At 44.5% G+C, this 21,593-nt stretch overlaps 2 protein-coding genes across 4 annotated transcripts; one reads left to right on the top strand and one right to left on the bottom strand.

The window, feature by feature from the left end:
* Nucleotides 1–1,488: 1,488 nt before the first annotated feature.
* Nucleotides 1,489–8,634, bottom strand: msantd4 (Myb/SANT-like DNA-binding domain containing 4 with coiled-coils). 2 transcript variants are annotated; one of them, XM_021581532.2, is made up of 4 exons: nt 8,497–8,634; nt 7,335–7,910; nt 6,461–6,730; nt 1,489–3,432 (listed from the first exon to the last, which is right to left on the bottom strand). In XM_021581532.2, the coding sequence occupies exons 2-4, from the start codon at nt 7,668–7,670 to the stop codon at nt 2,701–2,703; spliced, it is 1,338 nt and encodes a 445-aa protein (XP_021437207.1). In that variant the 5' UTR covers nt 7,671–7,910; nt 8,497–8,634; the 3' UTR covers nt 1,489–2,700. The 2 variants fall into 2 exon arrangements, with proteins under 2 accessions (XP_021437207.1, XP_036817321.1); XM_036961426.1 differs by having other exon boundaries at nt 7,335–7,651; nt 8,497–8,622.
* aasdhppt (aminoadipate-semialdehyde dehydrogenase-phosphopantetheinyl transferase) lies at nt 8,627–20,960 on the top strand. 2 transcript variants are annotated; one of them, XM_036961427.1, is made up of 6 exons: nt 8,627–9,059; nt 9,644–9,875; nt 10,649–10,770; nt 13,097–13,258; nt 20,125–20,193; nt 20,328–20,960. In XM_036961427.1, the coding sequence occupies exons 1-6, from the start codon at nt 8,916–8,918 to the stop codon at nt 20,490–20,492; spliced, it is 894 nt and encodes a 297-aa protein (XP_036817322.1). In that variant the 5' UTR covers nt 8,627–8,915; the 3' UTR covers nt 20,493–20,960. The 2 variants fall into 2 exon arrangements, with proteins under 2 accessions (XP_036817322.1, XP_036817323.1); XM_036961428.1 differs by lacking the exon at nt 9,644–9,875 and having other exon boundaries at nt 8,644–9,059.
* Nucleotides 20,961–21,593: the final 633 nt, after the last annotated feature.

The following is a 21,593-nucleotide window of genomic DNA, read 5'->3' as shown; positions in this document are numbered from 1 at the left end:
AGGTTTTTAGAATATTTAGAAAATGTTAAAAAATGAAATATCAAATTTACATAAGTATTCTGACTCTTTACTCAGTACTTTGTTGAAGAACTTTTGGCATCAATTACAGCCTTGAGTATTCTTGGGTATGACGGTACAAGCTTGGCACACCTGCATTTGAGGAGTTTCTCCCATTCCTCTCTGCAGATCCTCTTAAGCTCTGTCAGGATGGATGGGGAGCGTTGCTGCACAGCTATTTTCAGGTCTCTCCAGAGATGTTCGATAGGGTTCATGCCCAGGCTTTGGCTGGGCCACGCAAGGACATTGAAAGACTTATCGCGAAGCCACTCCTGCGTTGTCTTGGCTTTGTGCTTAGGGTCATTGTCCTTCTGGAAGGTGAACCTCCGCCCCAGTATGAGATCCTGAGTAGTTTTTTAAAATCAAGGATCTCGCTGCAATTGGCTCCATTAATCTTTCCCTTGATCCTGACTTGTCTCCCAGTCCCTGCTGCTGAAAAACATCCCCACAGCATGATGCTGCCACCACCATGCTCCACCGTAGGGATGGAGCCAGGTTTTCTCCAGACCTGACTCTTGAGATTCAGGACAAAGAGTTCAATCTTGGTTTCATTATACCAGGGAATCTTGTTTCTCATGGTCTGAGAGTCCTTTAGGTGCCTTTTGGCAAACTCCAAGCGGGCTGTCATGTGCCTTTTACTGGAGGAGTGGTTTCCGTCTGGCCACTCTACCATAAAGGCCTGATTGGTGGAGTGCTGCAGATGGATGTCCTTCTGGAAGGTTCTCCAATCTCCTCAGAGGAACTCGAGAGCTCTGTCAGAGTGACCATGGGGTTCTTGGTCACCTCCCTGACAAAGGTCCTTATCCCCCGATTGCTCAGTTTGTTCGGGCGGCCAGCTCTAGGAAGAGTCGTGGTGCTTTCAAATTTCCATTGAAGAATGATGGAGGCCACTGGGTTCTTGGGGACCTTCTATGCTGCAGATTTATTTTTCTGAACCCTTCCCCCGATCTGTGCCTCAACACAATACCGTCTCGGAGGGCGAAGGACTACTCTTTCAACCTCATGGCTTGGTTTTTGTTCTGACATGCATTCAACTGTTGGACCTTTCCCCAATCAATTGAATTTACCATAGATTGACTTCAAGTCGTAGAAACATCCCAAGGATGATCAAAGGAAACAGAATGCGCCTGAGCTCAATCGCGAGTCTCAATGCAAAGGGTCTGAATACTTATGTAAATAAGATACTTATGTTGCAAACATTTCTAAAAACCTGTTTGCCCTTTGTCATTAGGGGGTATTGATGAGGAAAAACATGTATTCCATTCATTTTACAATAAGACTAACATAACAAAATGTGGAAAAACGGAAGGGGGTCTGAAAACTTTCCAAATGCACCGTATACATCAGGTGATTTAAGTGTGTGCGAGTGCGAGTGCGAGTGTGAGTGTGAGTGTGTGTGCGGGTACCAGATGTATTAAAAAACAGGCAGAATAAAGTAAAAATACCCTATTTATGTATATCCTTTATTGTGAGTCAAGGCAATGCAGAAAACATATCCCATCTCTTTTTTCTCTCCTTTTTAAATAGTTACTCAACTTTTTCCTTGGACGACAGGTGAACCAGCAGATATATTCAACTACAGGGCTACTATAGAACACCACACAAAACATTTCATCATAGTACCAAACCACACCCACTATCAAAATAAAACAATTATAAAAGACTTAGGTTTGGAAAAATAAAGACATCTGTAAGGCCTGATATGACACTGGTTGGAAAACAGTCACACATAGAGCATTTTGTGCTTTGAGTTTACAGCTATTCTACATTATGTCCACTTCCTATGCAGTACATGGATGGTACTACTGAGCTACACACAACTTTTACCAGGGACAAAACCATTTCTCCCAGTACACAACCACTCACTTTATACAAAACACATTGTACAGACAGATTATCTTTGTTAAAATGAACCGCTCTTCTGAATTGAAAGAATCCCTGTTAATGCAAGTCCACAGACATAACAGAATGATTGGCAGGGATATTTTTTTAATGTGATTGGATGAGGCTACTGAGTTTGAGTGGCAGTTTCAGTCTTGGTCCTGCCTCTACAGGAAATAAAACTGGATAAATATCCTCCGTCATCAACCTGGAGTTGGATGATGACACCCTGCTGATCTAAGGTCAGTTTGGTTGAGCTGTGCACCTCATTTCAACCATTGTGGATCAGACTGAACTGTAACAAGCAATTGGAGCTGCCAGAAACAGACAGGAGAGGGAGGAGAGAGTCTCACTGGACCATGGAGGTGACTGCTCATATAGGCTCGTAGCTGGCCTGCCTACACTGAGATAACAACCCCCCCCCCCCCCCCCCCCCCTCGTTTGCTCTTCTTCCAGGCACTTCTCTCATAGATATCCTTTAATGCTCACCACCGCTGCTAAGGTTTACTATGTACATCTCTCTCTCTCTCTCAATTACCTCGTACCCCTGCATATCGACTCGGTACCTCTACCACTTGTATAAAGCCAAGTTGTCGTTACACATTGTGTATTTATTACGTGTTTTACTTTTCTTTTTTCTTTCGCGTTGTGTTGGTGGGAAGGGCCCCTAAGCATTTCACTGTTTGTCTACACCTGTCGATTACCAAGCATGTGACAAATACAATTTGATGCTATCCTTCCTCTCTCCTTCCTCCTGCTCCCTCAGCGACCCTGATCCTGGTGAAGCTGTATTCTCTCCTTCTCCACCTCTAGTCTCTCCCGCTCGATCTGCAGTCGTCCAGACTCAAACTTAAAGAACTGCAGCCTCTCTTTCTCTAACTGCAGTCGCTCCTTCTCCAGCCTCAGTCTCTCACCCTCCAGATCTATCATAGAAAGCCAGGGTTTATTCTCCTTTCTCTCATTCTGTCCATCCACAGCAGAGGAAGAGGTGGTGGTAGGGGTGGAGGAAGAGGGAGGGCTTTGCTGGGGGGGAGCTGCGGCCCGTTCTGATTGGTTCATGAGCAACACCCGAAGTCGCTCTTTCTCCAGCTGCAATCTCTCCTTCTCCAGCTGCAATCTCTCCTTCTCCACATCCGACTGACTCAGTCTTTCCTTCTCCAGTAGGAGTCTCTCTCTCTCCACCGCTAGCCGCTCCGTTTCCACAGCCAGACGCTGCTTCTCCAGCTCCACACGCTGCTTCTCCAAGGCAACCAGAAGTCCCGCACTCTCGTGATTGACTAGTCCTAAGCCAGCAAAGCCCAGTCCACCCAGGCCGGTCGATGAGAGGTCCCGATTCATTGAGGCCGCCGCCCCCTTTGATGCGCTGAGCATTCCGAACTCATCAATGTGTGAAAATACTTCAGGGATACGTCCATCTCGCTCTCCCATGTCGGGTAGGAGGGAGGGGAAACAATCATCATCCTCTACCTCACCCTCACCACTATCTCCCTCCAGCTGACAGAGACAGAGACAGAGACTCAGATCATTGATATACTGATTAATATCATACACACATCCTGACACGCACACTAGTGATGCACAGGTCAGTGGTTTGTAACCCATTCACCACCGCCCAACTATGTGAGAGTAAAAATCTGAGGCCCCGCACCCGACCCTAACCCACAATATAGAAAATGTGCTGTAGAGACGCAAAGATCCGCCGCTTATAACTGATGACATTTTAGTAGGCTATTTGTTAGTCAAGAATACCCATACTAACATGCTGTATACAATTAGTTCATTTTAGTATACTGTAAACAAACTGTATCCTTTCAGTTGAGCGTACTAGCTGGTCACCCGTCTACCGGAAGTAGATGCTGTTGCTACACAACCTCTTACTAGCTAGTTAGCATAACAAATTACTAGTTAGACATTTTACGACTTCGGGTGTGTTCTTAAATTCAATCTGGAGTGCGCTCGTAAATTCAGAGCGTTGTAAAATTGTCAGTTTGTAAATTCAGAGCGTATCGCTCTCGGAGCGCACACTGGACGCTCGGGCCAAGGAGTAGGGTTGATTTGAGCGTTCTGACCTTGCAACGGCAGTTAAGCACCCAAGCTAATGTTGGCTAGCTACTTCCATACACAAATGAGACCACTCTGACCATTTCTCGCCCTAGCAGAGATGGTTAGGCAGTTTAAGTTATCCAGAGTGTTGGTGACTAACTGTGCTGCTGACAATTTAATTATGCTTTTTGCTGACACCGGCCATATTCCATGGGTATTGAGTGTTCGTAAATTCATTATTCTGCACTCTGGTACACTCAGACGAGGGTGCTCTGAAATCGGAGTAGATAGCCAGAGCGAATTTACGAAAGCACCATAATGTCCACTGACAACGCACTAAGACTATACCATAAAGCTAAGCTAAAAATGACGTGAATAATCAAGTCAATGTTGGGTAGTTAGTTAGCCTATAGTTATTATACTGGCATATTTGATGTATAAGTAGCCAACTAACATACCGGTACATACTGCTGTAATGAAATGCTATGTGGTTCGTAAGGACCAGCGTAGATAACAAATTGTCAGCCAATATAACGTGTAACGTAACTTATTTGAAAAGTTATTACTTTATTACATTCACTAATTATGACAAATGTTGAGCAAAGCAATACAGTTGTATCCGCTCTCGTACTTCGGCTGCATATTTTCCACAATTTTCTTCCTTCTGACAACGATGTGAAGCCACGACCATTTCCTGAATTGCATTATGGGCCCGGAAGTACAGAAATAGTGTCCCCTGTGTGTAAACTTCATATTTTGGCAAATGTAGTACGACATCCGGGAACTTGGCATACTAACTATATCCATACGATGACCAATAACCATACTATATACTCAATTCACCTCACAAAAACTCAGCAAAAAAATAAACGTCCCCTTTTCAGGACCCTGTCCTTCAAAGATAATTCATAAAAATCTAAATAACTTCACAGATCTTGATTGTAAAGGGTTTAACCACTGTTTCCCATGCTTGTTTCCCATGTTTCCCATGCAATGAACCATAAACAATTCATGAACATGCACCTGTGGAACAGTCGTTAAGACACTAACAGCTTACAGACGGTAGGCAATTAAGGTCACAGTTATGAAAATGTAGGACACTGAAGAGGCCTTTGTACGGACTCTGGAAAAACACCAAAAGAAAGATGCCCAGGGTCCCTGCTTATCTGCGTGAACGTGCCTAAGGCATGCGGCATGGAGGCATGAGGACTGTATTGCAATGTCCGTACCCTGAGAAGCCTAAGACCGCTCTACAGGAAGACAGGACGTACAGCTAATCGTCCTCGCAGTGGCAGACCAAGTGTAACACATGCCCAGGATAGGTACATCCGAACATCACACCTGCAGGACAGGTACAGGATGGCAACAACACCTGCCCAAGTTCCAACAGGAACGCACAATCCCTCCTTCAGTGCTCAGACTCTCAGCCTATTGCAGACAGAGGCTGGACTGAGGGCTTGTAGGCCTGTTGTGCTCACTAGACATCACCGGCAACAACGCCGCCTAGGTATCGTTGAAGGAATGAACGTTACAGAGGCCTGTACTCTTTCAATTTGGAGGTGGAGGGTCCGTCATGGTTTGGGGCTGTGTGTGTCATCATCGGACTGAGCTTGTTTTCATTGCAGGCAATATCAACACTGGTGCGTTACAGGGAAGACATCCTCCTCCCTCATGTGGTACCCTTCCTGCAGGCTCATCCTGACATGACCCTCCAGCATGACAATGCCACCAGCCATAGTGCTCGCTCTGTGGGTGATTTCCTGCAAGACAGGAATGTCAATGTTCTGTCATGGCCAGCGAATAGCCCGGATCTCGATCTCAATCCCATTGAGCACGTCTGGGACCTGTTGGATCTGAACTTGCAGGTGCCTTGGAAGAGTGGGGTAACATCTCACAGCAAGAACTGGCACAGTCCATGAGGAGATGCACTGTAGTACTTAATGCAGCTGGTGGCCACACCAGAAACTGACTGTTACTTTCAATTTTGAACCCCCCCCCCCCCCCCCTTTGTTCAGGGACACATTATTCCATTTATGTTAGTCACATGTCTATGGAACTTGTTCAGTTTATGTCTCCGTTGTTGGATCTTATTTATGTTGACACAAATATTCACACACGTTAAGTTTGCTGAAAATAAACAGTTGACAGTGAGAGGACCTTTCTTTTTTTGCTGAGTTTAGTACAGTTAATATGAGTATTCGAACACAGACCTGGTCTTTCTTGCCTCAGTGGATTGACTTTTTTCTGCCCACATTCCCAAAATCATTTGGCAATTGGCGTGTATTTGGCATTCCACAGTTAGGAACTAAAGCTTAGGCTACGCACTAACACCAGATAAAAAAATAAAAAAAAATAAATGTAGCCTATGGATATCGATTGCGCAATAATTCTACAATTATATATATATTTTTTAATGCATCATGTTCCCTTTATTCAACTCACAAATCAATAACGCACACACAAACACATGGATCCTCACCCTGTATCCATTGGCCTCCTCCTCCAGCTTAACCCCCGTAGACATCGAGTGTCCACTGGGCTCTCCAAGATCCGCCAGGTCCTGCCAGTCACACTGTGACTCCTTGGGAAAGCCAGAGAGGTCGAGCGACTGGTCCCCTGAACCCAGTGAGGCGTCGTGTTCAGGGGAGGACGGATCATACTCTGCCTTCAGCCCTGTGGAGAGAGACAGCTCAGCACGGAGCTGCTTCCTCTTCATTAGCGACCGCCAGTCCAGGTAACGCCGCTTCACCTGGAACCACACACACAACCATTACAAACAGTGATGTCACAACTCAAAATGCTTCAGGAAGTTTAGGTAAAATCAGCACTGGGAAGTGGGTGCCCAAAGGAACTCCTTCTAGTGAATAGGGGTGAATTAAACTATTGAAATGCGGCCCTTATATGTAGGATACAAACTCTTTTCAGTGTTGTGTTTGAGGCCACCTGAAGTGAGGGCAAATAGAGAGAGCCACTACAAATGATCACTAACCCAAACAAGTCCATAAGAAATAAAAAATACTAAATATGTTCCAACTTCACCTGGTCTCCCGACAGTATATGATTAAAGTAGGAAGCCCAAGTTTCAATAGGCGATAAGATATGAATGTGTCATAAAAGGAGTGAGGATATGTGGGCTTGCGAAGCAGTTTTATGCGCTGACAATGGGAGCTGATTATTACGAGGTTTTTACACCACTTGTCTCTGGAAGAAATGATGAATCCTCATTGTCCAAGTCAAGACGGAGTGCAAATGTATCCAATACGAGACACTCAATGTGGTCTAGAGGTCAGACTCGAGTGCCACAAAACTTTTAGAACATCATTTGTCACTATGGAAGCCCCCTCCACACACACCTCTGAAGCTGTGCGTAGTTCACCCTCTCCCAATGCGTTGACGCCTCCTGCTACCTCCTCCCAGGCTCGTCTCTTCAACTCGTTGATGGCGGTGTTCTGCTGGCGGGAGAACAGCACGTCTCGTCGCTTGTGGATCTCCCGGATCAGCGTCTGCGTCTCACGAACGCTGTAGTTACTCTTCCTCTTCCTCTTCAGGTGTTTCATTTGCAGGAAATCCAGCCTGGCGGTCAGGAGAGGTGCACAGGCAGATGGCGAGAGAGAGAGATCAAGGAGGGATGGAGATAGGGATGGAGAGACAGTAGTCTTACAGAGGGACTCTGAAATGGAGAAGGACATAATTGGGCAGAAGCATAGAGAAGTGTGAAAGAGGGAGGGATGAAAGGGGGGGGGGGGTACAGAGAGAGGTGGAGAGAGCAGTCAGGCTGTAGATCGCTGGATGAAGGACTGCTGTTGAGAAGAATCCCACTGTCCTGCCTCAGGTGACACACTCCCTTAGTTCACTCAAAGGTCACACAAAATAGGTAAGTGCTACAGCAGATGTGTTCTCAGGCAACCAGAGCAGGGCTCAGCTTCCTCCTGAAAGACGAAAACAGGAGCAGAGCAACCAGAGAACGATTAGTTGATTCAAACTAGTGGTAAACTTATCTTCAATAGAACTCAAAACGGGTCTGATCTTTATCTGTCACAGGACAAGTGAATGCTTTGACAGACACAAGACTGCATGCGTAAGAAAACTGCTGTGTATTTGACCTGCTGAGTATCGCAAAGGCAAAGATTTGCTTGCAGGCAACCATAATTTCAAACCATGCCACAACCTTGGTTCTTTTTCATTTATTTGGGCCCACGATTGACGATGGGGGAAGAGATAGCTATCATATCTGTCTCACTATTTTCCGAGGTGAGACGGGGATCAGGATAGGTTCCAGTTTGGAATATGTAAAAACTCAGTGCAGTGCTTTGCATTACGCTTTTTGTGAAACGCATCAGCTAGCTTGGTAATGTAGCATAATCGGCGGTGTTTGTGGAACCGATAGCTAGCTAGCACACCAGCACATTTGCACCGTAAAAACTCAAATCCCCACATATCCTTTTTATTGAGCCAACATGGTCACGCTCTGCCACGTAATGTAATACCATTTATGATCATCGTAAAATAACTCACCTCATCTATCGTAGAGAATAAATCAGATGCTCATCAACGCCAAAATCTGAATCGGAAAGACACCTTTTGGCGACGCACCATAAACATCCTTCCCATTGGTCACTTCAATGCCACGCCCACTTGACGTGTCACGTCCCACCAGTTTTTCCGGGTCCGCGGTCGTGTTGTTATAGCTAGCATCTTCTCAAAGTGAAGCAAACACTAGTTCAGGAGGACACTTATCAAGTTCTCATGCGTTGCTAGCTAACTATGTTTTTTGGTTTGCGGTATTTGTAGTGCCTAAAATACCGACACACTTACCTTACAGCTCACAGCTAATCCACAAATGCGGTCAGTGTTATCCAGCTGCATTACGAGAGGTAACGTTAGCTTAAAGCGGAACGTCGGTCTACCCGTTCTTAGCTCTGAAACTGGCCGTCATGGGAGGCGTTCGCTGGGCGTTCCGGTGTGGCTCGTGGACGCCGAGCCGGTCCGAGTGGCTGTTAGCGGCCCGGTGTGTGCAGCGCGAAGAGAAAGAACGAATCGGACAGTTCATGTTTGCCAAAGATGCCAAATCAGCTATGGTGCGTTGACTGTGTTATTCCGATAGAAAGTAATTACTGTGCCATGTCCTCCCTTGATTATCAAATAGCAATTTCCACGTTCTAGGTTTTTGTCACTTCACACCTGATTCTGCTAATTATCAGGCCTTGGTTAACCATGTCAGGCAAGGCTGAGACTGGGACACATAAGGCTCAATAGTACATTGCAAGTGGTGGGGAAACATCCGACTGGGAGGTGTGATCATTGTCAGGAGGAGATGGAGACAGTGGAACATGTTATATTTCAGTGCCAGAAATATGGGAGGGAAAGGGAGAGATTTGTTATTAGATTTGAGGAAGGAAAGATTAGGTGAACTACTGGGGAAATATCCTGGGGATCTAGTATTTAATTTGTTTCCTTAGGGAGATGAGAATATTGGGTAGGATTTAGACCTTCCCCTGTCTCTGGTCCACACTCCAGTCCAGTTGGTGGCGGTAATGTACCGTAAAGTTGGTTGCCAACTGCCAAGCAATCCACAGAAGAAGATAATGACGCTTCAGAGTTACTGTTCACTGGAGAGAGGAGAGGCACCCTTATTGACACTCCTTTTCCCCTGCTCTTCCAGGCTGGCAGGTTGTTGTTGAGGAGGTTGGTGTGTGACAGGATGGGTGTTCCCTGGTCTGACATCCGCTTGGAGCGTTCTTCCAGAGGAAAGCCCTACCTGGCCAACCCAGCCTGCTCCAGCCCTGAAACCATGGGCTGGAGTTTTAACATCTCCCACCAGGGTGACTATGCTGTGCTGGCTGCAGAGCAGGGGCTGCAGGTCGGGGTGGACGTAATGAAGACCACCATGCCAGGTGTGTGTGTCTGCACGATCTTTAGTGCTTTGATGTGTCAGTTTGATTAAATAAGCAGCATTGAGAAGAGCTCACTCTGGCAGTAAACTGTCTTACGACATCCTGAACCATTCTCTCTCTCTCTCCTGTTTTGTGTGAGAGAGAAGTAACCCTTCAATCCTGTCTAACTCCCCTGCCTGAGACTCTATTTCACCCTTCTCACCACATCTCATTTGGCGTCCTCCTCTCCAAGCCTTCAGGACGCTAATCTGCTAACCCAGTCCTGTCACTCACCCAGACCTTCTCCCAAATCCCTCTTTAAATAGGCCTCATTCCCTAAGGATGGTGATACCTTAAAGCACATACTTATCTTCCACATTTCCCCCCAGGGAGAATAGCTAGCTAGGCCCTTTATTAAACCTTTATAGATGGGCTGTCATTCACAAATCTCTAAATCCATTTTTTACAAAGTTATCTAAAGGAAGTTTGCTGCAATTCCTTTCTCTACCACATGATGCCACTGTTGTTTTTCATATTCCCTGAGAGTGATTTGGCAGTGCTCTATCACAGGGATCTCCTACCGATTCCCATTCTGTCTATGTTTAAAGATGGTTAGAGGAGAGAAAGTGATGATCCCAAACAAAGTAGGAGTGTGTTGCGTTTCTCTCCATTTTCAACCTCTTCTCCCTCAACTGTTTCCTTATTGTCAGAGCTCAAACCCTTAGGTTTGTGTTTATTTTATTATTAAAATGTTTTCCCTGCACCCCCCCCCCTCTCTCCCCCTCTGTCTCCAGGTAGCACTTCTGTGCCAGAGTTTTTCCGTATCATGACGAGGCAGTTTACTGATTGTGAGTGGAGTGTTATCCGCAGCGCAGGATCGGAATGGGAGCAACTGACCATGTTCTACAGACACTGGGTAACCATCACGCTCACATCCATGGTGACGCTTGGCACGCTTGACTTGTACACTGAGTCATACACATTACATGAGAAGTTGTCAGATTGAGAGAGCGGCACAAGGACATTAAGTACTGATATCATTGCCGTTGACTAATCTTAGTGCTTTCCCGTTGCCATAGTGACTTGCCTTGTAATTGTGTTACTGTGGCTTGCCCTCGTGTAACAAGGTTTGTTTGACTTCAGAGACACATCCACACACACCATGATCATCACACACAGAACCCTGTGTCAATGCCTGGGACAGGGAAAGTGTTCAACCTGATAAGTGATGATTTTCAATGCCTTATGGGTACACCAGTGGTTGTTCGCCATTTAAAATTATTATTGTGTACAGGCAGTGGCTTCAAAGTATACACACACCTTGACTTATTACACATTTTGTGTTACAGCCTGAATTCAAAGTGGATGAAATAGTTTTTTTCCCCTCACACATCTACACACAGTACCCCCCCCCCCCCCCCCCCCCCCCATATAATGAAAAAGTGAAAACATGTTTTTAGAAATGTTAGCATATGTATTGAAAATGAAATACAAAAATATCTAATTTACATAAGTATTCACACCCCTGAGTCAATACAAGTTAGAATCCCCCTTTGTGTCGTTCTGGGTAATTCTCAAAGAGCTTTGCACACCAGGGTTGTGCAACTTTTGCTCATTATTCTTTTTACAATTTTTCAAGCTCTGTCAAGTTGGTTGTTGATCATTGCTAGGACAGCCATTTTCAGGTCTTGCCATAGATTTTCAAGCAGATTTACATCACAACTATAACTAGGCCAACTAGGAACATTCTGTGTCGTCTTGGTGAGCAACGTCGGTGTATATTTAGCCTAGTTTTAGGTTGTCCTGCTGAAAGGTGAATTTGTCGCCCAGTGTCTATTGGAAAGCAGACAACCAGATTTTCCTATAGGATGTTGCCTGTGCTTAGCTCTATTACATTTTATTTTTTTATCAAAAAAAATAATAATTCCATGCTGATGACAAACATACTCATAACATGATGCAGCCACCACTGTGCTTGAAAATATGAAGAGTGGTACTCAGTGATGTGTTGTTGGATTTGCCCCAAAGAATAGTTTGTATTCAGGATGTAAAGTTAATTTCTTTGCCACATTTTACGTAGTTTTACTTTAGTGCCTTTAGTGAATTTGAATTAATTCTGTACAGGCTTCCATCTTTTCACTTTGTCAATTAGGTTAGTATTGCCAACTCCAATGTTGTTGAGCCATCCTCAGTTTTCTCCTATCACGGCCATTAAACTCAAACTGTTTTAGTCACCGTTGGCCTCATAATGAAATCCCTGAGCGGTTTCCTTCCTCTTCGGCAACTGAGTTAGGAAGGTTGCCTGTATCTTTTTAATGACTGGGTGTATTGATACACCATCCAAAGTGTAATTAATAACTTCACCATGCTCAAAGGGATATTCAGTGTCTCCTTTTTCGTTTTGTTTACCCATTACCAATAGGTGCCCTTCTTTGCAAGTCATTGGGAATCCTCCCAGGTCTTTGTGGTTGAATCAGTGTTGGAAATTCATAGTGAGTAGGCTTATGCGACTTGTTAAGCAAATTTGTACCCCTGAACTTATTTAGGCTTGCCATAACAAACGGCTTGAATACTTATTGACTCGACATTTAAAGCTTTTTATTATTTTAAAAACGTAATTCCACTTTGACATTATGGGGTATTGTGTGTAGGCCAGTGAGACCATCTCCATTTAATAAAGTTATATTTAGGCTTTAACGCAAAAAAATTTGGAAAAAGTCAAGGTGTGTGAGTACTTTCTGAAGGCATTATATAATTAAGCAATAAGGCGCGAGAATGTGTGGTATATGGTCAATATGGTTGCAAGGTCAGCTCGGGGATTCGATAAGGTTAAAATTGTCGTTCTGCCCCTGAACAAGGCAGTTAACCCAGTGTTCTTAGGCCCTCATTGAAAATAAGAATTTGTTCTTAACTGACTTGCCTAGTCAAATAAAGGTAAAATAAGCACAACGCAACGTGGAGTGCCTGGACACAGCCCTTAGCCGTGGTATATTGGCAATATACCACAAACCCCCGAGGTGCCTTATTGCTATTATAAACTGGTTACTAACGTAATTAGAGCAGTAAAAATGTTTTGTCATACCTGTGGTATACCATAGCTGTCAGCCAATCGGCATTCAGGGCTCGAACCACCCAGTTTCTAATCTCACTTGTACACAATATGAGTACTTCAACTGTATTATTTTTACACTACTCTTCATCTGATATGTTTGTGGCTCTGGTTATCTTTCCTGTCCGTCAAGGCGTTGAAGGAAAGTTTCATCAAGGCGATTGGCACAGGGCTGGGCTTTAATCTACAGAGGGCAGAGTTTCACCTGTCACCTGAGCCAATTACAGAGGGCAAGGTGTGTCGCCGGACCACAATGCACCTGGACGAGGAAGAAGAGGAGGTCTGGGCCTTCGAGGTGAGCAGGGTCCAGTGGAGGAAAGGAAAAAGTAGCAGGAAGAGTAAAGAAAGTTCAAGAGTGTCCAACCATCTCCCGCCTGTTTCTGTGTGTCCAGCAATCTCCCGCCTGTTTCTGTGTGTCCAGCCATCTCCCGCCTGTTTCTGTGTCCAGCCATCTCCCGCCTGTTTCTGTGTGTCCAGCCATCTCCCGCCTGTTTCTGTGTGTCCAGCCATCTCCCGCCTGTTTCTGTGTCCAACACACTATCACAGATTGTTGTGAAATGGACACAATTGTCTTGTTGTGGCTAATGTTAGCTAGGTTAGGGGTTAAAGTTAGGTGTGAGGGGTAGGGTTAGCTAACATGCTAGCTAAATAGTTAAAAAGTAGTAAGTAGTTGCTAAAATGCTGAAGTTAGCCATCATTAGATTCAAACACGCAACGTTTGGGTTGCTTGAACTTCCGGTTATACGCTCACCCATCCTCCCCGCTAGTTTCTGTCTTAAAATAACCTACTGCCTTCATCAGTGATTGAACTGCACTGTATACAATATGATGTGTTTGAACATGAACATTTGTAAAATTGTGTCAAGAATTTCGCATAAGTGTATTTCACTGTAATTTGTGATAGTGGGTTGATGTATTACAGACACGCTAAGCAGCAGATGGTTTATAGTAATCTTTTTGGCAGCAGCTCAAATGCCGATCCAATTCCACTAACAGCAGCTTAGCAGGGTCTCTTTAGCAGCTGTAGCTTACTCTATCCAATTTCATCAGTTAGCTTTAACGTTACCCACTAAAACTAATGCTACCCTGCGCCAATTTCATCAGTTAGCTTTAACGTTACCCACTAAAACTAATGCTACCCTGCGCCAATTTAATCAGTTAGCTTTAACGTTACCCACTAAAACTAATGCTACCCTGCTCCAATTTCATCAGTTAGAGTTACCCACTAAAGGTATTGCTATCCTTATTGCATTTCAGAGCCACTAACGACAGATTAGCAAGGTCTTGTTAGCCATACGATGTATTAGCCGCTATCTCTATGATTGCTATCTTAGCATACGAACAAATGTGTACTCTGGCCTTCTCTGTCTCGGAGTCTTTGAATTCTCCAACAATGTAACCCTGAAAGAATTTGTAAAGTACTTTTCTAGGAAATACTGGGGACCTTTACCTAGGATGCTCTCAGTACCTCTCACACCAAGGCTTTAGAGTTGTAAAAAGTCACCTCTTTATTTAGTCTCCTTTCCTCATCTCCCTCCTTTCATCCACACTAGTCTGAAGAAATACTGTATGTCAGGGGAAAGCAGTATTGTGTGAGTTGGATCTCACCTATAAAGCTGAAAATAATGAATGGTCCATCACGGAATCCGTTCTGTCCTCTCTGGACTGGTTTGTCGGGCTAATGGTGTTTCTGTTGTGACACTTCTGCCACCAGAGAATAGCAACATACCTACGGTATTGATCGCCAGCTTAGGGACAGTACAGCTATGCTGTAAATCTGCTGCAGAGATGTTTTCTAAATGGAAGCGGGAGGGAAGGATGGACGGAGGCAGTGAGGGAGCTAGGGAGGACTGGGAGAAAACTAACTGCCCAATTTCGGGAGCACCAGAGAGACCAGGTTTCAGTACTGGAACCAAGGGATTAAAATCCTCATGTTTGGACCTTTCGCTGTTGGTTGGGTCAAGTACACACACACACACACACACACACACCTTTTGCCTGAGTGAGCAAGAGAAGAGATCATGTTCTTGTCTCCTCCCTCGCTGCCATATTGATCAGAGTAATGAGAAACAATTAGGATGCTAGACTTCACATCTGATAAGGTCTGCAGAATGAATGTTTCTTCCAGATAGGCTGAAAACTCTGCAGAAACACTTCTCTCACACACACATTCAGCATCACAGCACCACCTGTTACCATACATACTTACTTACATACATACAGTACCAGTCAAAAGTTTATTCATTCCAGGGTCTTTCTTTATTTTACTATTTTCTAACATTGTAGAATAATAGTGAAGACCTCAACTATGAAATAACACACATGGAATCATGTAGTAAGCAAAAAAGTGTTAAACAAATCAAAATATATTTTAAATTCTTCAAATTATCTACCCATTGCCTTGATTACTGCTTTGTACACTCTTGGCATCTTCTTAACCAGATAGTCACCTGGAATGCATTTCAATTAACAGGTGTGCCTTGTAAATTTGTGGAATTTCTTTCCTTAATGCGTTTGAGTCAATCATTTGTGTTGTGACTGGTATACAGAAGATAGCCCTATTTTGTAAAAGACCAAGTCCATATTATGGCAGGAACGGCTCAAATAAGCAAAGAGAAATGACAGTCCATCATTACTTTAAGACATGAAGGTCAGTCAATATGGAAAACTTTGAAAAGTTTCAAGTGCAGTCGCAAAAACCATCAAGCGCTATGATGAAACTGGCTCTCATGAGGAACAGGAAAGGAAGACCCAGAATTACCTCTGCAGATGATAAGTTCATTAGAGTTAACTGCACCTCTGATTGCAGCCCAAATAAATGCTTCACAGAGTTCAAGTTACACACATCTCAACATCAACTGATCAGATGAGACTGTGTGAATCAGGCCTTCATTGTCGAATTGCTACTAAGAAACAACTACTAGAGGACACCAATAATAAGAAGAGACTTGCTTGGGCCAAGAAACACGAGCAATTGACATTAGACCGGTAGATATCTGTCCTTTGGTCTGATGAGTCCAAATTTGAGATTTTTGGTTCTAACCGCCATATCTTCGTAAGATGCAGAGTAGGTGAACGGATGATCTCTGCATGTGTGGTTCCCACTGTGAAGCATGGAGGAAGAGGTGTGATGTTGTTGGGGTGCTTTGCTGGTGACACTGACAGTGCTTTTATTTAGAATTCAAGGCATACTTAACCAGCATGGCTGCAGCGATACATCATCCCATCTGGTTTGCGCTTAGTGGGACTATCATTTGTTTTTCAACAGGACAATGACCCAACACACCTCCAGGCTGTGTAAGGGCTATTTGACCAAGAAGGAGAGTGATGGAGTGCTGCATCAGATGACCTGGCCTCTACAATCACCCGACCTCAACCAAATTGAGATGGTTTTGGATGAGTTGGACCGCAGAGTGAAGGAAAAGCATCCAACAAATGCTCAGCAAATGTGGGAACTCCTTCAAGACTGGTGGAAAAGCATTCCAGGTGAAGCTGGTGGAGAGAATGCCAACAGTTTGCAAAGCTGTCGTCAAGGCAAAGGATGGCTACTTTGAAGAATTTCAAATATAGAATATACACTGCTCAAAGAAATAAAGGGAACACTTAAACAACACAATGTAACTCCAAGTCAATCACACTTCTGTGAAATCAGAGCCCTCCATGTGCTCGCCAGAGGTAGCCTGACTGCCATTAGGTACCGAGATGAGATCCTCAGACCCCTTGTGAGACCATATGCTGGTGCGGTTGGCCCTGGGTTCCTCCTAATGCAAGACAATGCTAGACCTCATGTGGCTGGAGTGTGTCAGCAGTTCCTGCAAGAGGAAGGCATTGATGCTATGGACTGGCCCGCCCGTTCCCCAGACCTGAATCCAATTGAGCGCATCTGGGACATCATGTCTCGCTCCATCCACCACAGACTGTCCAGGAGTTGGCGGATGCTTTAGTCCAGGTCTGGGAGGAGACCATCCTCCACCTCATCAGGAGCATGCCCAGGAGTTGTAGGGAGGTCATACAGGCACGTGGAGGCCACACACACTACAGAGCCTCATTTTGACTTGTTTTAAGGACATTACATCAAAGTTGGATCAGCCTGTAGTGTGGTTTTCCACTTTAATTTTGAGTGTGACTCCAAATCCAGACATCCATGCATTGATAAATTTGATTTCCATTGATAATTTTTGTGTGATTTTGTTGTCAGCACATTCAACTATGTAAAGAAGAAAGTATTTAATACGAATATTTCATTCATTCAGATCTAGGATGTGTTATTTTAGTGCTCCCTTTATTTTTTTGAGCAGTGTATTTCATATTTTGATTACTACATGATTTCATATGTTGTTTCATAGTTTTGATGTCTTCATTTATATTCTACAATGTAGAAAATAGTACAAATAAAGAAACCAGTGAATGAGTAGGTGTGTCCAAACTTTTGACTGGCATTGTTTGTATGTATGTGTACACACACACACACACACACACACTCAATTAACATACAGATGAGGCAAGAAGCAGTGCTGACCTGGTGACCTCTGAGCACTGCATATTTATTGGCTGGCTTAATGAGGTGGCAACCAAGGTCTTTCCACTTCCTGGTGACCCTGTGTAATGTCACGACCCCAATGTGTTGTAATGAGGTCATGACATTTGGTAGTGAGGGAATTAAAAAGAGGACTCACGTACACAGAAACACACACAGGGTTCTTTACAACTCATACATGTCCAGTCGTGGCCAAAAGTTTTGAGAATGACACAAATATTAGTTTTCACAAAGTTTGCTGCTTCAGTTTCTAGATATTTTTTGTCAGATGTTACTATGGAATACTGAAGTATAATTACAAACATTTCATAAGTGTCAAAGGCTTTTATTGACAATTACCATTCTTTTTCAAGACCTCTGCAATCTGCCCTGGCATGCTTCTGGGCCACATCCTGACTGATGGAAGCCCATTCTTGCATCAATGCTTGGAGTTTGTCAGAATTTGTGGGTTTTTGTTTGTCCACCCGCCTCTTGAGGATTGACCACAAGTTCTCAATGGGATTAAGGTCTGGGCAGTTTCCTGGCCATGGACCCAAAATATCGATGCTTTGTTCCCTGAGCCACTTAGTTATCACTTTTGCCTTGTGGCAAGGTGCTCCATCATGCTGGAAGAGGCATTGTTCATCACCAAACTGTTCCTGGATGGTTGGGAGAAGTTGCTCTCTGAGGATGTGTTGGTACCATTCTTGATTCATGACTTTGTTCTTAGGCAAAATTGTGAGTGAGCCCACTCCCTTGGCTGAGAAGGGACCCCACACATGAATGGTCTCAGGATGCTTTACTGTTGGCATGACACAGGACTGATGGTAACGCTCACCTTGTCTTCTCCGGACAAGCTTTTTTCCGGATGCCCTAAACAATCGGAAAGGGGATATATCATAGAAATATATATATATATATTTCTATCAGTCCTCAGCAGTCCAATTCTGGTACCTTTTGCAGAATATTAGTCTGTCCCTGATGTTTTTTCTGGAGAGAAGTGGCTTCTTTGCTGCCCTTCTTGACACCAGGCCATCCTCCAAAATTCTTCGCCTCACTTTGCGTGCAGATGCACTCACACCTGCCTGCTGCCATTCCTGAGCAAGCTCTGTACTGGTGGTTCCCCGATCCCGCAGCTGAATCAACTTTAGGAGACGGTCCTGGCGCATGCTGGACTTTCTTGGGCGCCCTGAAGCCTTCACAACAATTGAACCGCTCTCCTTGAATTTCTTGATGATCTGATAAATGGTTGATTTAGGTGCAATCTTACTGGCAGCAATATCCTTGCCTGTGAAGTCCTTTTTGTGCAAAGCAATGATGACGGCACGTGTTTCCTTGCAGGTAACCATGGCTGACAGAGGAAGAACAATGATTCCAAGCACCACCCTCCTTTTGAAGCTTTCAGTCTGTTATTCGAACTCAATCAGCATGACAGAGTGATCTCCAGCCTTGTCCTCGTCAACACTCACGCCTGTGTCAACAAGAGAATCACTGACATGATGTCAGCTGGTCCTTTTGTGGCAGGGCTGAAATGCAGTGGAATTGTTTTTTGGGGAATCAGTTCATTTGCATGGCGAAGAGGGACTTTGCAATTAATTGCAGTTCATCTGATCACTCTTCATAACATTCAGGAGTACATGAAAATTGCCATCATACAAACTCAGGCAGCAGACTTTGTGAAAATGTATATTTGTGTCATTCTCAAAACTTTTGGCCACAACTGTACACACACACTGCCACAATTATTTCACTCTTATCCAGACAGTTAGAATCAGATTGAATCCGCAGTAGGGGAAACAGCGCCCCTGTCTGCCCCACAGCCTTTATTGTTTTTGTTTTGTTGACAATGATGTCTGGGGGAGAAAAAGTATTTGTTTTCACTAACTTCTTTGTAGTATAGCAAACAGATGTTGCAGGGAGTCATCCTTCCATAAAGAACATGAGATACAGATGGAGGATCTTAATTTGATCCAGTTTGCTCCTGCAAGAAAATAATCCTGCAGCAACAGGAAATGTGGATTATATTTAATGGACATTTTTGCAGTGCTTGATACATTTTTCGAAAGGGAAAATTTAAAGTCTAAAATGTCAAACGTGCAAATTACGAACTTCAGAAGGCTTTTTAAACCACAAATGCACTACGTGTTTTTAAATGTCCTGCAGGAAAGTTCTCACGCTACAGGGTGATTCAATGTTAGATCCTACATCTGTAACCTCCCTCCCTTTAAAAAGTAAAGGAGTGAGGCTATTTTCTCCTTTCAATCTCCTCTCCCCTCTGTCTCCCCAGGGTGAGGCGTCCATTACTCCTGGAAAGCCAGGCAGTGAGATGGAGATTGCTTGTCTGGGATGTACACAACTCCCCCGAATGGGCCTATGATTAGGGCCAACTGTGTGGAATGAAAGAGAGAGAGAGAGAGGGGAACCGGGATGATGAACAGCCAGTATTAGGACACTGATGTGTTAGAACAGGGAGAGGAGAGTTGTGTGTGTGTGTGTGTGGCCTGCTGCATGCGTGATCCTTTCCGTAAACGAGAGCTATTTGTCACCTTAACCACTCGTATAAGTCAACCCCTATAACCTCATTCTGTTTGTGTGTATTTCATGTAAACGTGTGTGTTTCTTTAACTGCTCTTGTCCACCTTCAGGAGACTGTATTGGGTAAGGACCACCATGTTGCTGTGGCACTGGGACCCAGCCATACAGTCAGATCTGTGGTGAGTCGTGTGTGTGTGTGTGTGTGTGTGTGTGTGTGTGTGTGTGTGGGAGGGAATGTAAGTGAGCCTGTGTGTGTGTGTTTTTTTCCCAGCACAATGAAGTAGATTTCTAACCTCTCCTTCTTTTTCCTCAGCCTCCCCCTGCCCTCACCGATCCTCCCCCCTCCTTCACCTTCCTCTCCTTCAGTGACCTCATCAGCATGGCCACACCCCTCTTTGAAGAAGACTCCGCCTACTGGGAGAACTTCCAGAAAAAGGCTGAAGCCCCGGAAAGACAGAGACTCACAGCTACAGTATGAGGTAGACAGGTTAGGTTAGGACTGTGGGTAGAATCATCTGATCCTAGATCTGTGGTTAGTGGCCACGTGTACCTGACCGTGGAACAACAAAAAAATTACGAGTGAGGTGGAGTGGTCAAAGGACAGACAGGTGATGTCACTCCTGTTGATCTCCATGCAGCACCGTACAGGAACAGTCGGTGAACAGCAGGGTTGGTGTGACTGAGGCATCTGGAGGAGCTGGCCATTCTAACAACAAATTGAAATAGCATTGAAATAATGTTGGTCCTCAGACCCACCTAGAGTCAATGTGTTAATCAAATGCCAGTGATGGAAAGGGTTCCATGACTGCAAATTGCTCTTTTTGGGGGTATTGATTTTGTAGGTTGTAGGTTGTAATCACCTGAATTGATTGTGGTCATCTGTCATTACTACAGTGTTGTTGACCAACCTCCCTGTAATGTGATTAAAGGTTTGTATGGCTTCTTATCATAGGCTTTGCTGATATTCATTTTAGTGACCCTGTATGGTGCTTTCACCGTCAGGGTTGTGGGTTCGATTCCCGGGGCCACCTAAATCTAAAGTTGCTTTGGATAAAACGTCTGCTGAATGGCGTCTGCTGAATAGCGCCTCCATGCTCTGGACACTACGCTGACAGACACAGCAAACCTTCTTGCCACAGCTCGCATTGATGTGCCATCCTGGATGAGCTGCACTACCTGAGCCACTTTTGTGGGTTGCAGACTCCGTCTCATGCTACCACTAGAGTGAAAGCACCGCCAGCATTCAAAAGTGACCAAAACATCAGCCAGGAAGCATAGGAACTGAGAAGTCGTCTGTTGTCACCACCTGCAGAACCACTCCTTTATTGGGGGTGTCTTGCTAATTGCCTATAATTTCCATCTGTTGTCTATTCCATTTGCACAACAGCATGTGACATTTATTGTCAATCAGTGTTGCTTCCTAAGTGGACAGTTTGATTTCACACAAGTGTGATTGACTTGGAGTTACATTGTTGTTTAAGTGTTCCCTTTATTTTTTTGAGCAGTGTATGTTCAGGTGTCTTAAGGCTTGGTGGTAGAAGCTCTTGGACCTAGACTTGGCCCTCCGGTACCGCTTGCC

This window comes from Oncorhynchus mykiss, chromosome 24 (genome assembly GCF_013265735.2).
Source record: "Oncorhynchus mykiss isolate Arlee chromosome 24, USDA_OmykA_1.1, whole genome shotgun sequence".
Lineage (NCBI taxonomy): Eukaryota > Metazoa > Chordata > Actinopteri > Salmoniformes > Salmonidae > Oncorhynchus > Oncorhynchus mykiss.
Note: the sequence above shows the minus strand (reverse complement) of the source record. Positions and strands in the feature narration are given on the sequence as shown.